The sequence below is a fragment of the Rana temporaria genome, chromosome 4, assembly GCF_905171775.1.
Source record: "Rana temporaria chromosome 4, aRanTem1.1, whole genome shotgun sequence".
Classification (NCBI taxonomy): Eukaryota; Metazoa; Chordata; class Amphibia; order Anura; family Ranidae; genus Rana; species Rana temporaria.
Genome location: NC_053492.1, coordinates 334638791 through 334650996, shown reverse-complemented (window position 1 = coordinate 334650996; position 12206 = coordinate 334638791). Strand labels below are relative to the sequence as shown.

Genomic DNA, 12206 nt, shown 5'->3' with positions numbered 1-12206 from the left:
AGGGGTGGAAACAGTATCATTAAAAACAAACAAACAACTTCACCCCAAAACAAGCAGAGCTCCTCAACGGAGGAGGTGCAACTTTAAACAGCCTCCCGCAAAACCTTGCGGCCGAAGAAAGCATCTGAAGATGCACTCATATCAACCCTGTAAAATTTGGAAAATGTTGAAGTGCGCATGCGCGAGGTCTCCAAGATGGCCACTTGAGCTGGAGCTCCGTCGTACACAGCTCCTGCGGCACTGAAAGCAGCACACAGAGGGGTCCCTACCACACACCGTCGAGCGTTTCAGAGTCACGCTGACCTGGACTATCCCCCTGCATGACGAGCAATCAGGTCTGTTTGGACCTCAGGCCGCAATTTGACTGGGCCCAGCCGCCTGGTGGATCCAAGATGGCCGACGCTCACACGGAGGGACATTCAGAGCAGAGGCAGGTAATTGCTCCAGCCACCCTGTCATTCACCCCAGCCCACCAGAGTGTGATGCTCCCACAAATGACTCCCTCTCCAGCCTCCACCGAATCCCTGCTAAGCAGGACATTTGGCGAGTCAGCGATTGCATCAGCGGGTCTGTCCATATCTATACAGCAAGAAAGTCCTTTCCCTAATATGCCAATCCCTACGACAGGATATCAGATGACTTGTTTCACAGATTATCAACTCTCCTGGATAGAGGGTTTGCATCCACGGCAGCTAAAATAACCAATGATATTAAAGCTGATTTCCAGAACTTGGGGTCTAGGATGGAAGCCATAGAACATAAATTAGACCTCACAGTCGCCTCTACTAATCAGAATTCTGACCATATTCAAACGCTACAGGATAGGCTTGAGTCTGCCCTTCTTAGAATTGATGAACTTGAAAATAGATCCAGGAGATACAACTTTAGGATCAGAGGTCTTCCAGAAACCGTAACGGATGTTACACTAGCTACTCATGAGATTGTTCAATCATTGATCCCGAACATTTCGCAACATCGCCTAGAACTGGACAGGGTCCACAGAGCTCTGGGTCCTCCTAGAAAGGACGGCACTCCCAGGGATGTCATCGTAAAACCTAATTTTTACCTGGTCAAAGATGAGATAATGAAGCAATCTAGAGCAACAAAACAAATAATGTGCCAAGGTCATACTGTTCAAATTTTCGCTGATCTTTCCCAATCCACGATTCAGAGGAGACGCTCCCTTAAACCTCTCCTGTAGGTCCTGATCCAAAAGGAAATTAAGTACTGGTGGACTTTGCCATTCGCTGTTAAATTCCTGTTTAAGGGTAAATACTACTCCATTTCCAACCTTCAAGAGGGAGAGAAACTCCTTCTGTCCCTGAAGCTGATTACCCAGGAAGATGATATGGACACTTCAAATCCAGTGTATAATCTGGCTAAACGACCCTCCCCGAACAGCCCTCTAACACCGCTCTGGAACAAACCGAAGAAAGAAACCAAAGGGTGTTCGCCTGACCTGAAAGTTTCCTGAGGACCTTTGTTTCTTTTTCCTAATTTTTTGCTACTCCTAGACGGAGTATGTAATTGTTCCTCTGGTCCTCCAGCCTTTGTGATCGGAGCCCATTTTTGCGATAGTACGCCTAGGGGGGGGGGCCTTCGGCTCCCCTCATTACAAGTTTTAGTCTCTGTTTTTTTCTGTTTTTGAATATATGTTTTTTGTTTTTTTTTGAGTGCCCGGGAGCTGGGTGCTCAGCATGTGCCCCCACCTATCTCTCGGTCTCTTTGGATCCCGTGGGATGGGCTGTCTGCTTTTTTTGAGCAGACACTTTTTGAGGGATCCGTCCCCGGGGGGATTTTCTACCCCCTGGGTGTGGCTCCGCCACCTTCAGGGAGACTGTCTGGTTTCTCTGTTTCTCTTTCTTTCTATTCTGCTCTTCTTCCCCTCCTTTCCCCTTCCCCTCTTGCAGTGTGAGATATTTATCATGTGTTTTTTATCTGTAAACTTTCAGGTTCATTCTGAAGGCTTCCTCCGAATTTTACCTTTGTGTGGAGGATCAGCTTGCCTGTCCTCTTGGGATCAGGCCCATTCTAAGGTAAGTGACGCAGGGTTTGACAGCATTTCTCCTCCTCCTCCTCTCGATGGCTAGCACACCTACACCTATTTTCAAAATAGCTTCCCACAACGTTCAAGGCTTTAATTCTCCCATTAAACAAAGAAAGTTGTTTGACAGCTACAAATCACTTAAATGTGATGTTATTTTTTTTACAGGAGACCCACTTTACCAGGTGGTACTTTCCTCCACCATAATTTCCTATTTATTTAGCTAACGCAGAGGATAAGACTAGAGGGGTAGCAATAGTATTCTCCAAAGCTTCTAATTTCTCTTGGCTGGCTGATTAGAGAGATCCGGAAGGTAGATTCCTCTTAGTTAAGGGGCTGGTTGATGGGCATCCTTTGTTTCATATTATGCCCCAAATAGAGGCCAATTGAAGTTCTTTTGATCTATGCTCTCTACATTATCCCCAATGATTGAAGGGACTCCCATTTTTGGGGGTGACTCCAATCTGGCACAAGATCAGGGGTTGGATAAATCTAACAGCTAAAATGACTTTAACCCATCCCACTAGAGCTAGTTTAAAATTTGATTGACTTATTCATGTGCAAGGATTGGCTGATGTATGGAGGGAACAAAACTCTATGACAAGGGACTTTACTCATGTTTCTTGTCCTCATCAATCCTATGCTAGGATTGACCACATACTTGTGTCTACGTGCAACCTGCCCAATGTTACTGGGTCCAAAATTATTGACTCTCCCATTTATGATCACTCCATTGCCCTAGCCACTCTTTTTAATCCTCACATAGACCCAAGCCCTTTCAGTGGAGACTAAATGAATCCATCTTGTCTGACCCTATTAAAGTAGCCAACATTAATACTGCTCTGTCTGAATATTTTACTTTAAATAATGTGGGGGGTGTTTCAGCTGAGGTTCTCTGGGTGGCCCATAAAGTCACTATTAGGGGAAGGTTTATCCAATTGGCTTCCAAATTGAAAAGAGAAAGGATGGTGGACATCAATAGACTCGATAAATTGTACGCCTCTCTTAGAGCCCAACATAATGCAGATCCTTCCAGTGTCCACATATCCCAAATAGATGTCGCTAGATTAGAACTTAATCTTGCCCTTACTACCCGAGCTGAAAAACTGATTAGGTGGAGCGGAGCTGGATTGTATTCCCAAAAAGATAAGTTAGGCCGTTGGGCACAGTGAGTTCCCTTTAGGGGTGCTGGTTCTCTGGCTGTCCCCGTGTTGGGCTTGGGCTCCCTAGGGTTGGAGTAGGGAATCCGGCTCTGCTGTTTTGGTTCGGAGATGAGGGGGGTTTATACTAACTTGGCAACTTCACAGGGTTACATCTGGTCTCTCATGTTTTTACTGGGTTGTGTTGTTGATGCCTTGTTGCCCCTTTTTTTTTTTTACTTTGTTTAATTTAGGTTATCAGTTATGCCATTCCATTTGCTCATTACTGTATGTTCATAATTGTATTTTTGTTTTGATTTTATTTTCTGTGTGATTATACAACTGGTTGCTTTGTATTCTTTATTTTGAAAATAGAAATCTTTGAAAGTAAAATTTAGAAAATGTGTGAACAGATGACCAAGTTGCAGCCTTACACACCTGTGAGGCAGACGCTTGATGTTGGAAAGCCCAGGAAGCACCAATTGCCCTGGTTGAATGTGCCGTGACCGGAAAGGGGGAGCCCGCCCCTTAAGAGCGTAGGCCTGTACGCCTGTCTGCCTGATACGGGAAATGGTGGGCGATGAGACTGCCAGGCCCTTTTGTGGACCAGATACTGACACAAACAGCGAGTCAGACCTCTGAAATTGAGCCATAGCAGACAGGTGCACCCGCAAGTCACGTACCACGCCTAAAGTATGAAGTGCAACTCCCTTAGGATGTGCTGATCGAGGACACAAGGATGGAAGAACAATGCCCTCATTAAGGTGAAAGGCCGAAACAACCATCGGAAGGAAGGAAGGCTGCAGGTGCAGCACCGCCTTATCCTTATAGAGGACCAAGTATGGTGACCTACAAGACAAGGCCACCAACTCAGAAACATATTTGACAGATGTAATGGCCACTAAAAAGGCCACCTTTTGACATAGTGTCAAGAGAGGAATACCTCTGATATTTTCAAAGGGAGGATCCTGAAGAACTGAGAGCACCAGATTCAAATCTCATTAAGGAAGAGGTGGTTTGATAGGGGGGGGGGGGGGAAGTACATGATGTATCCCCTGCACAAGAGGTACCCACCAGAGAATGGGCAGGCAAAGGTCGTTGAAAGAACACCTTAACGGTGCTGAAGGCAAGCTTCTGATCTACTCCACTCTGCAAAAACAGCAGGACCCTGAATACATCCATGGACGCCACTCCATCTCTTCACACAGAGATGTAGGCCTTCCAGGTGTGATGGTAGACCTTCCTGGAAGAAAATTGGTGTGCCCTCAACATAGTTGAGATGACCGAGTCAGAAAGACCTTGGTCCCTTAGTAATAGCCATGCCTTTAAAGCCAGCGACTGTAAAGCAGGATGAAGTATGGGACCTTGAGACAGAAGGTCCTCCCGCATTGGCAGCTGCTAGGGTGCATCCGCCACCAGGCGCACAAGATTGGCGTATCAAGGACTATGGGGCCAATCCGGAGCGATAAAAATCACTGGGATCCCCTTGGCCTCTATTCTGCGGAGCAGACAAGGAAGTAACTTCAGTTGGGGGAAAGGCTTACATTAGTCGATACTGAACTCCATGGGACCTCTGATGCTGCAGCCGAGCTCCGTGTTCCCCCCTGATGGTTGACATAAGCCGCCGCTGTGGCATTGTCCGACTGGATCCTGATTGGGCAACCCTGCAACCTCGTCGACCACAAGGAAAGGCACAGCATGATCGCTCGAAGTTCCAGGTCATTGACCGGCAGACGGGATTATTCTAGAGTCCAGTGACCCTGGGCCGACTAGACCCCACAACTTGGTGCTGACTCTAGGCCAAAGGGAAGAGCCACAAACTGATGGTTGTCTTCGCAGATTGCAAAGCGCAGAAACCCCTGGTGTCCTGTGCAAATTGGGACATGCAAGTATGCACCTTTTATGCAGTGGCGGGTTTGGATGCCGGCTTGTTTGGCTTACGAACCCAGGGACATGTCTGTCCCCCAGCTGAGCCCTTGTCAGCCTGAGAGGATCTACTCATGAGTGACGAAAATACCACTTTTGTGTGGGGAAAGAAGGACCTGGCTTATGACGCGACTCCTTTCCCTTGGTGGACTGAGGGAGGAGAGTGCTCTTACCTCCAGTGACATCTTTAATGTTGTCCAGTGAGGTACCAAAAAGTCTCCCACCTTTGAAGGGTAAATCTGCCAAAGCTTTTTTGGATGCTTTGTCAGCGGACCAGCTTTTTAGCCAAATCAGGCAGGGCAATACCACCACAGATACAGAGGCCCTGGATATTGACCACTTAATGCCCAGACCAAAATGCAGGTAAAAGGATCTGGCCAGTGTTTGCGATTTGGCACTGCGTCGATTTAACAGACAATTGCGCGGTCGTGCGATGTGGCTCCCAAACAAAATTGGCGTCCTTTTTTTGTCCCACAAATAGAGCTTTATTTTGGTGATATTTGATCACCTCTGTGGTTTTTATTTTTTGCGCTTTAAACAAAAATAGAGCGACAATTTTGAAAAAAAATCAATATTTTTTTTTCCTTTTTGCTATAATAAAACAACTGGTTTTCCTCAGTTTAGACAGATATGTATTCTTCTACGTATTTTTGGTATAAAAAAATGCAAGAGGTGTTTATCGATTGGTTTGCTTTAAATTTATAGTGTTTACAAAATAGGGGATAGTTTTATTGCATGTTTATTAATAATTTAATTTTTACTACTAATGGCGGCCGATCAGCGTTTTTTTTTTTTCATGACCGCGACATTATGGCGGACACATCAGACAATGTTGACACATTTTTTGGGACAATTGTCATTTTCACAGCAAAAAAATGCTATAAAAAATGCATTGTTTACTGTGAAAATGACATTTGCAGTTTGGGAGTTAACCACTAGGGGGCGCTGATGGGGTTAAGTGTGACCTCATATGTGTTTCTAACTGTAGGGGGGTGGGGCTGGACGTGTGACTTCATTGATTGTGCTTCCCTATGTCAGGGAACACGCGATCAATTACAGCGCCACAGTGAAGAACGGGGAAGCTGTGTTTACACACAGCTCTCCTCGTTCTTCAGCTCCGGGGACTGATCGCGGGACTCCAGCGGTGATCGGGCCCACGGTAACGGAGCTTCGGACCGGGCCGCGGACGCGTGCCCGCGACCCACGGCTGGGCACTTAAAGAGGACGTACAGGTATGTGTTTGTGCCCAGCTGTGCCATTCTGCCAATGTATATGTGTAGGAGGCGGTCCTTAAGTGGTTAAGGGGGTTGCATCCAGGGTAGCATCACAGACATATACAAGGCCATGGACCAACTAGTCGGCCAATCTTACACACTCCGGAGGGAGTCGATGCTCCTCCACAGTCTGGAGCAAAATCTTTGTCCATTCCGTGAGAGTCTGAGACACCAAAGTTGCAGCCAAAATAGGCCGCAATGCAGACCCCAGCATTGTAAACATGGAAAGGGTCACCGCTTCGGACCTTTTATCATTGAAAGCAGGGGTCCCTTCTACAGGGAGAGTGGTAACCTTATTCAACCGAGCCACCGGGGGAGTCAACCACCGGAGGAGAAGCCCATTTTTTTTCAAAAGGCTGTCCTCAAAAGGGTAACGGACTGCCAGGCGCTGAGGGACCACAAAGGTCTTCTGCAGCATTTCCCATTCCTTATCTAGAAACTTATCAAAGAAGGATACATATGGAAAAACTTTCACAGAGTGGTCTGACTTGTGCGACCCAAAAGAGACAGAGCCCTCAGTGGATGGCTCAGCTGCACCAACCAGCTTAAGGGAGTCCCTCACAGCATTGAAAAGCGCACTAACAAGTGCCCTGTCCTGCACTGACCCGGGTGAGGGGTCTTCCTCACAAGGAAGGTCCTGGTCCGCATCTTCTGACAACCCAGAGTCAGAGCATTCCTCAGGAGATGGAGGGGGCACTTTTTACCCTCCTTACACCCACATGCCGCTTCAACCCTGGCAACAAATGATTGCAAAAAAGAGGGGAGATTTTGGGACTTTAGATGAGATGTGTTTTTAAGCAAACTGTTTGCTTAAAAACGCATCTCATCTAAAGTCCCCAAATCTTCCCTCTTTTTTTGTATCCAACAGGGATGGAGGTGTATGTTTTTCATATGCCTCATTTAAAGTCCCAATGCTAGATTTTTTTTTTTTTTTTTTTTTATACCATACAGGGATGGAGATGCATGTTATACCCTTATACACATTTATGTGTTTTTTTTTCCAGTGCTCCTTACTACCATACCAAGCATAGGTGGAGGTGGGGACACACCCATAGTCACATGTCCTCCATCTACCCATCAGTATGTATATGTCTCTATTGAGGAGACTTTAAAAGTTTAGTTAGGACTGCAGAACACAGAGAGCCTTGGCGATGGCTCTGCAGCTTAATCATGTGCTTGCAAATGCGTGCAACCAATCCTCTGCTTTTAACATACACAGTTAGACAGTAAAATTTGGCTTGCTGTTTGGGTGGTAAGTGTGAGCCTGATTAAAAACTTTTACAACTTTATTTATACTTACTGTTTGCTTAAAAACGCATTTCATCTTAAGTCCCAAAATCTCCCCTTTTTTTGTATCAAACAGGGATGGAGGCGTATGTTTTTCAAATGCCTCATTTAAAGTCCCAATGCTAGTTTTATTTATACAAATGATTGCAGGACTGCCGACAAAGTGTCCATGGGAACCGCAGGGGCACCAATTGTCACCTTTGGCATGTTTGGGGAAGAAGGACCAGATACTGACTCCATAAACACCACAGACAACTTTCAGGAACCTATTCAAGACCTGAAAAGTCCACCCTCCTTGCTGCACTGACTGGGGGGTTACCCAGGGAACTCAACCCAGCAAGAGACTGCTCAGCACCGCTGCCTGCCCTCTGTACACAATGTGTGTTGTGAGGAAAAGTTGTGAGGAAACAATTCTGAGATTTGTGCTGTGCGCCGTTCAGGAAGCCAACACTAGAGGCCAAAATCCACACAAAAATGGTCGCCAGACGCCTCAGAGACAAGAACATGGCCGCCCGCAATAACAGCCTGCACCATAGTGCGGCCACGACAAAAAGGCCGCCAATGGGAAATTCAATGGAACCAGCAGACATGCTAAAAATGGTGGCAAAACACTGCAATGTGGATGAAAAGGCTGAGGTAGGGACTTCCCTGAGGCAGAGCACCCCCAGAAAAAAAATAGGCCACAACACCCCACAGTCCCCCTCAGGAAAAATGGACCACCCCCCACAGGTCCACCCCAATTGCAGTGCTCTGTAGAGCAGCAGAGGGAAATGTGACAGAGCAGGGAAAGGGAGGATAGGAGAACCCCCTAATCCGAAGGCATGCCCAGCTGTTCCAAACCGTCGAGGCAGGAGGGACTGTACTTATCCGTCCATGCAAGGACCCGCTGGCACATTCCTGACAGGCCTACAACCGCATTGGAGTAGCTGCCGTCCCGGTCCACTGTGAGTGAGATAACACAACAGCCCAGCCGTTTGTGGAGCCTGGATTAATGGGGTATTTCATGGCTGACCCAGCGCTTAGCTAACGTCTGCTTGCTCTTGATGGCCGGACTGGGGAGACTACAAGGATCTATATATCCAGCCTGTCGCCCAGCCGGCAGTTGATAGAAGAATCACAAACAAAATAAAAGAAAAACATTGGGCTTAAAGGGAGCCACATCCTTCTCTGCTATGCAGAAAAAAAAAACAACTGAGGCTGCATGCTGCAGGGAGGAAGGTTATGTCTGGAGGGACCACCCCCTGGGTGGGGCTGTTCAACTCTGTTAAAGTAACATGTATTTAAATATCTAACATGTTCTACCTAGTCCTCTGCTATGAACAGGAACATAACCAATATGTCAAGACTTGTGAAAGCTGTGTCCGTCCATGGACGATAAGAGAAATACATTGTTTACATAGGCATCTCCCCGTTCTGCAGCTCTGTGACATAATCAAAGGCACCCAGCGGACATAGGAGTATGCGCTCACAGAGCATGTACAGGTGCAAATTCAAAGCAATGTACAGGTATGCTGCTTTGCACAGCAGTGCCAATCTGCCGATGTATATCTGTGTTAGCCGGTCGGCAAGTGGTTAAAGCTTCTAAAAGCTACTAAAATGCTACATAGAGCCTAACTGCACGGTCTGCCCTCATGTTGTAAAGCACTGAACACAGTTGGCACTATATAAATTGTTCATAATAATAATAATATTTAATTGAAACATTTGGGAAATCCAGAGCTAATCATTGTACACACAAGCTGTGCCATGCATAACTGTTTGAGAGTACCTTTTGGATAATACTAATGTCTAACAGAATAATAAACATGTTATATAGTCAGTTGTGTAATCTGATCTGAAGAACATTTTACTCTGGCACACATCAAAAAAGTTAGCATTTCCATTTGGTAGTCAAAAATAAAATATGTGCAGAGATGAAATTGATTTACCTTAGAAATATCTGGTTCAGATGCAATAAAATTACAAAATCTTGCCATGGCTCTGGGCCCATCCAGCATTCCATCGTCCATGTTAATGTCCAAAACTTGTGCTCCCATTTCAACTTGTGCTTTTGCAATTGACAAAGCTTCCTGTTAAAAAATAAAAACATAAATTAGGCTTGCTACACATAAAAAAGTTCTATTAGTCAATGCAATAATAGGCATCATATCATTTTTTTTGTTTTTGTTTGGTACAGACCTAGAAATGTTCATGCATTGTGCATTTGGTTCAGGTTCTGAAAAAAAGATCTAGTTGTGATTCTCCAATAAGGGTCTACAAGTTTATAAACAGTTAAGGTGCTTCCTAAAAATGCATCAAAACTTTACAGTATATATATATATATATATATATATATATATATATATATATATATATATATATATATATATATATATATATATATATATATATAAACAATCTAAAAACTTAACAGAACCAATCAGATTGATTTTAAAAACAAAACACTGCCCTGGATTTGTTTGTTTTTGTTGTGTGTCTCTTTACTTCGCATAAACATGAAACCAGTTTAAAAACGAAAGTGGAACTACAGGCACATTATATGATTGAATTTAATCTATTTTAATCATTTTAAAAGGAATCAGTTAACGTTTATGTCTCTATACCCTGTAAACAGTAATTTCAGCAATTTGACTTTTAACCACTTAAGGACCGCCGAACGCTGATATACTCCGGCAGAATGGCACGGCTGGGCACTGGTACGTCACCTTTAAGCGCCCAATCGTGGGTCGCACACACCGCCAGTGCAAGCTCGCGACCCAATCAAAAGCTATGTTACCGCTACCGCGGGACCCGATCGCCGTCAGTGTCCCGCGATCGGTCACAGGAGCTGAAGAACGGGGAGAGGTTAGTGTAAACACACATCCCCTGTTCTTCTTTGTGGAAGTGTCACTGATGGTCTGTTCCTTGTTATAGGGAACGATAGGGAACTACATCAAGCCATGCCCCCTACAGTAAGAATTACTAGTGGTTAACCCATTCACTTCCATTGTCATTTTCACAGGAATCAGTGCATGTTATAGCACTTTTTGCTGTGAAAATTACAACGGTCCCAAAAATGTGTCAAAAGTCGCAGTCACGAAATAAAAAAAATGGCTCATTGCCACCATTACTAGTAAAAAAAATGCCATAAAACTATCCCCTAATTTGTAGACGCTATAACTTTTGTGAAAACCAAACGCTTATTGTGATTTTTTTTTAACCAAAAATAAGTAGACAAATATGTATTGGCCTAGACTGAGGACATTATATATATATATATATATATATATATATATATATATATATATATATATATATATATATATATACACACACACATACATATATATATACACATATATACACACACACTTTTTTTTCAAAATTGTCGCTCTATTTTTGTTTATAGCGCAAAATATAAAAACTGCAGATGTGATCAAATACCACCAAAACAAAGCTCTATTTGTGGGGAAAAAAGGACGCCAATTTGTTTGGGAGCCACGTCGCACGACCGCACAATTGTCAGTTAAAATGATGCATTCCCGAATCGCAAAAAGGGGCCAGGTCCTTAACCTGTGTATTGGTCCGGGTCTTAAGTGGTTAATATAAGGACATTGTGCTGTCCAAGGATCCAGTAAAGTCTACACCAAGCAGAGTTTAATCAACTTCAGGTGCAGGTCGCCTGCATCTTCCCTAAGGGCGTGTTCACATGTTCCTAAATTTCTCAACAAACGTTCCTATGGTGCTAGTATGGCGTTAGTACGTGTGTCAGACAGGCATCATTGAGCTTTAACACAAAACAAAGGGTTAATCAAGCACTCACAAGGTAATGCTACCATTCACTACAATAGCTAGTAATTATAAACATGGGGAGGGGGAGGGGGGAGAGGGGAGGGGGGAGAGGGGAAAGGGGAAAGGGGAAAAGGGAAAAAGGGGATGTGGGCATAAAAGCAAGCTGGGATCCAAATTATATATATATATATACATACATATATATACACACACACACACACACATATATATATATATATATATATATATATATTAGTGCTGTCAAACGATTACAATTTTTAATCGCGATTAATCGCATTAATGTCATAGTTAACTCACAATTAATCTATCTAATTTATGACGAATTTCCCCACAAATATCGCACAATTCTGCAAGTGATTATAATTTATGATCGCTGTTTTCTAGCTGATCTAAAACCATTTTTGACATAAAGGGACACTTTTGGACAATCTACAGTTTTCAGGCAGAAAGAATAGTTTTTATTTTATAAAAAGTACATGTAGGACACTGGGCTGACCACTAGGGACAAGGGGGGTGTGTATTTTTTTACATACAGTACTGTAATCTATAAGATTACAGTATACTGTGTGTATTGTGTTTGTTTACTTTTTTTGAATTTGACGCCGTTCTCCGCGCGTCGTAACGTCGCAGGGAACGGAGATCGGCGGCACACAGACAATGTGAATCGAGCGAGGAGGACCCGCCGAGCGAGGAGGACCCGCCAAGCAAGGAGGACCCGCCAAGCAAGGAGGACCCGCCAAGCAA

At 44.3% G+C, this 12206-nt stretch overlaps 1 protein-coding gene across 2 annotated transcripts in view; it reads right to left on the bottom strand.

The window, feature by feature from the left end:
- The window catches only part of MTR (5-methyltetrahydrofolate-homocysteine methyltransferase), a 1155773-nt gene that overhangs the window by 606937 nt on the left and 536630 nt on the right, over positions 1-12206 (bottom strand). For both annotated transcript variants that reach the window (XM_040350739.1, XM_040350741.1), the window contains one exon: positions 9599-9739. In XM_040350739.1, coding sequence (XP_040206673.1) covers positions 9599-9739 — 141 coding nt within the window. The remainder of the gene's footprint in view (positions 1-9598; positions 9740-12206) is intronic.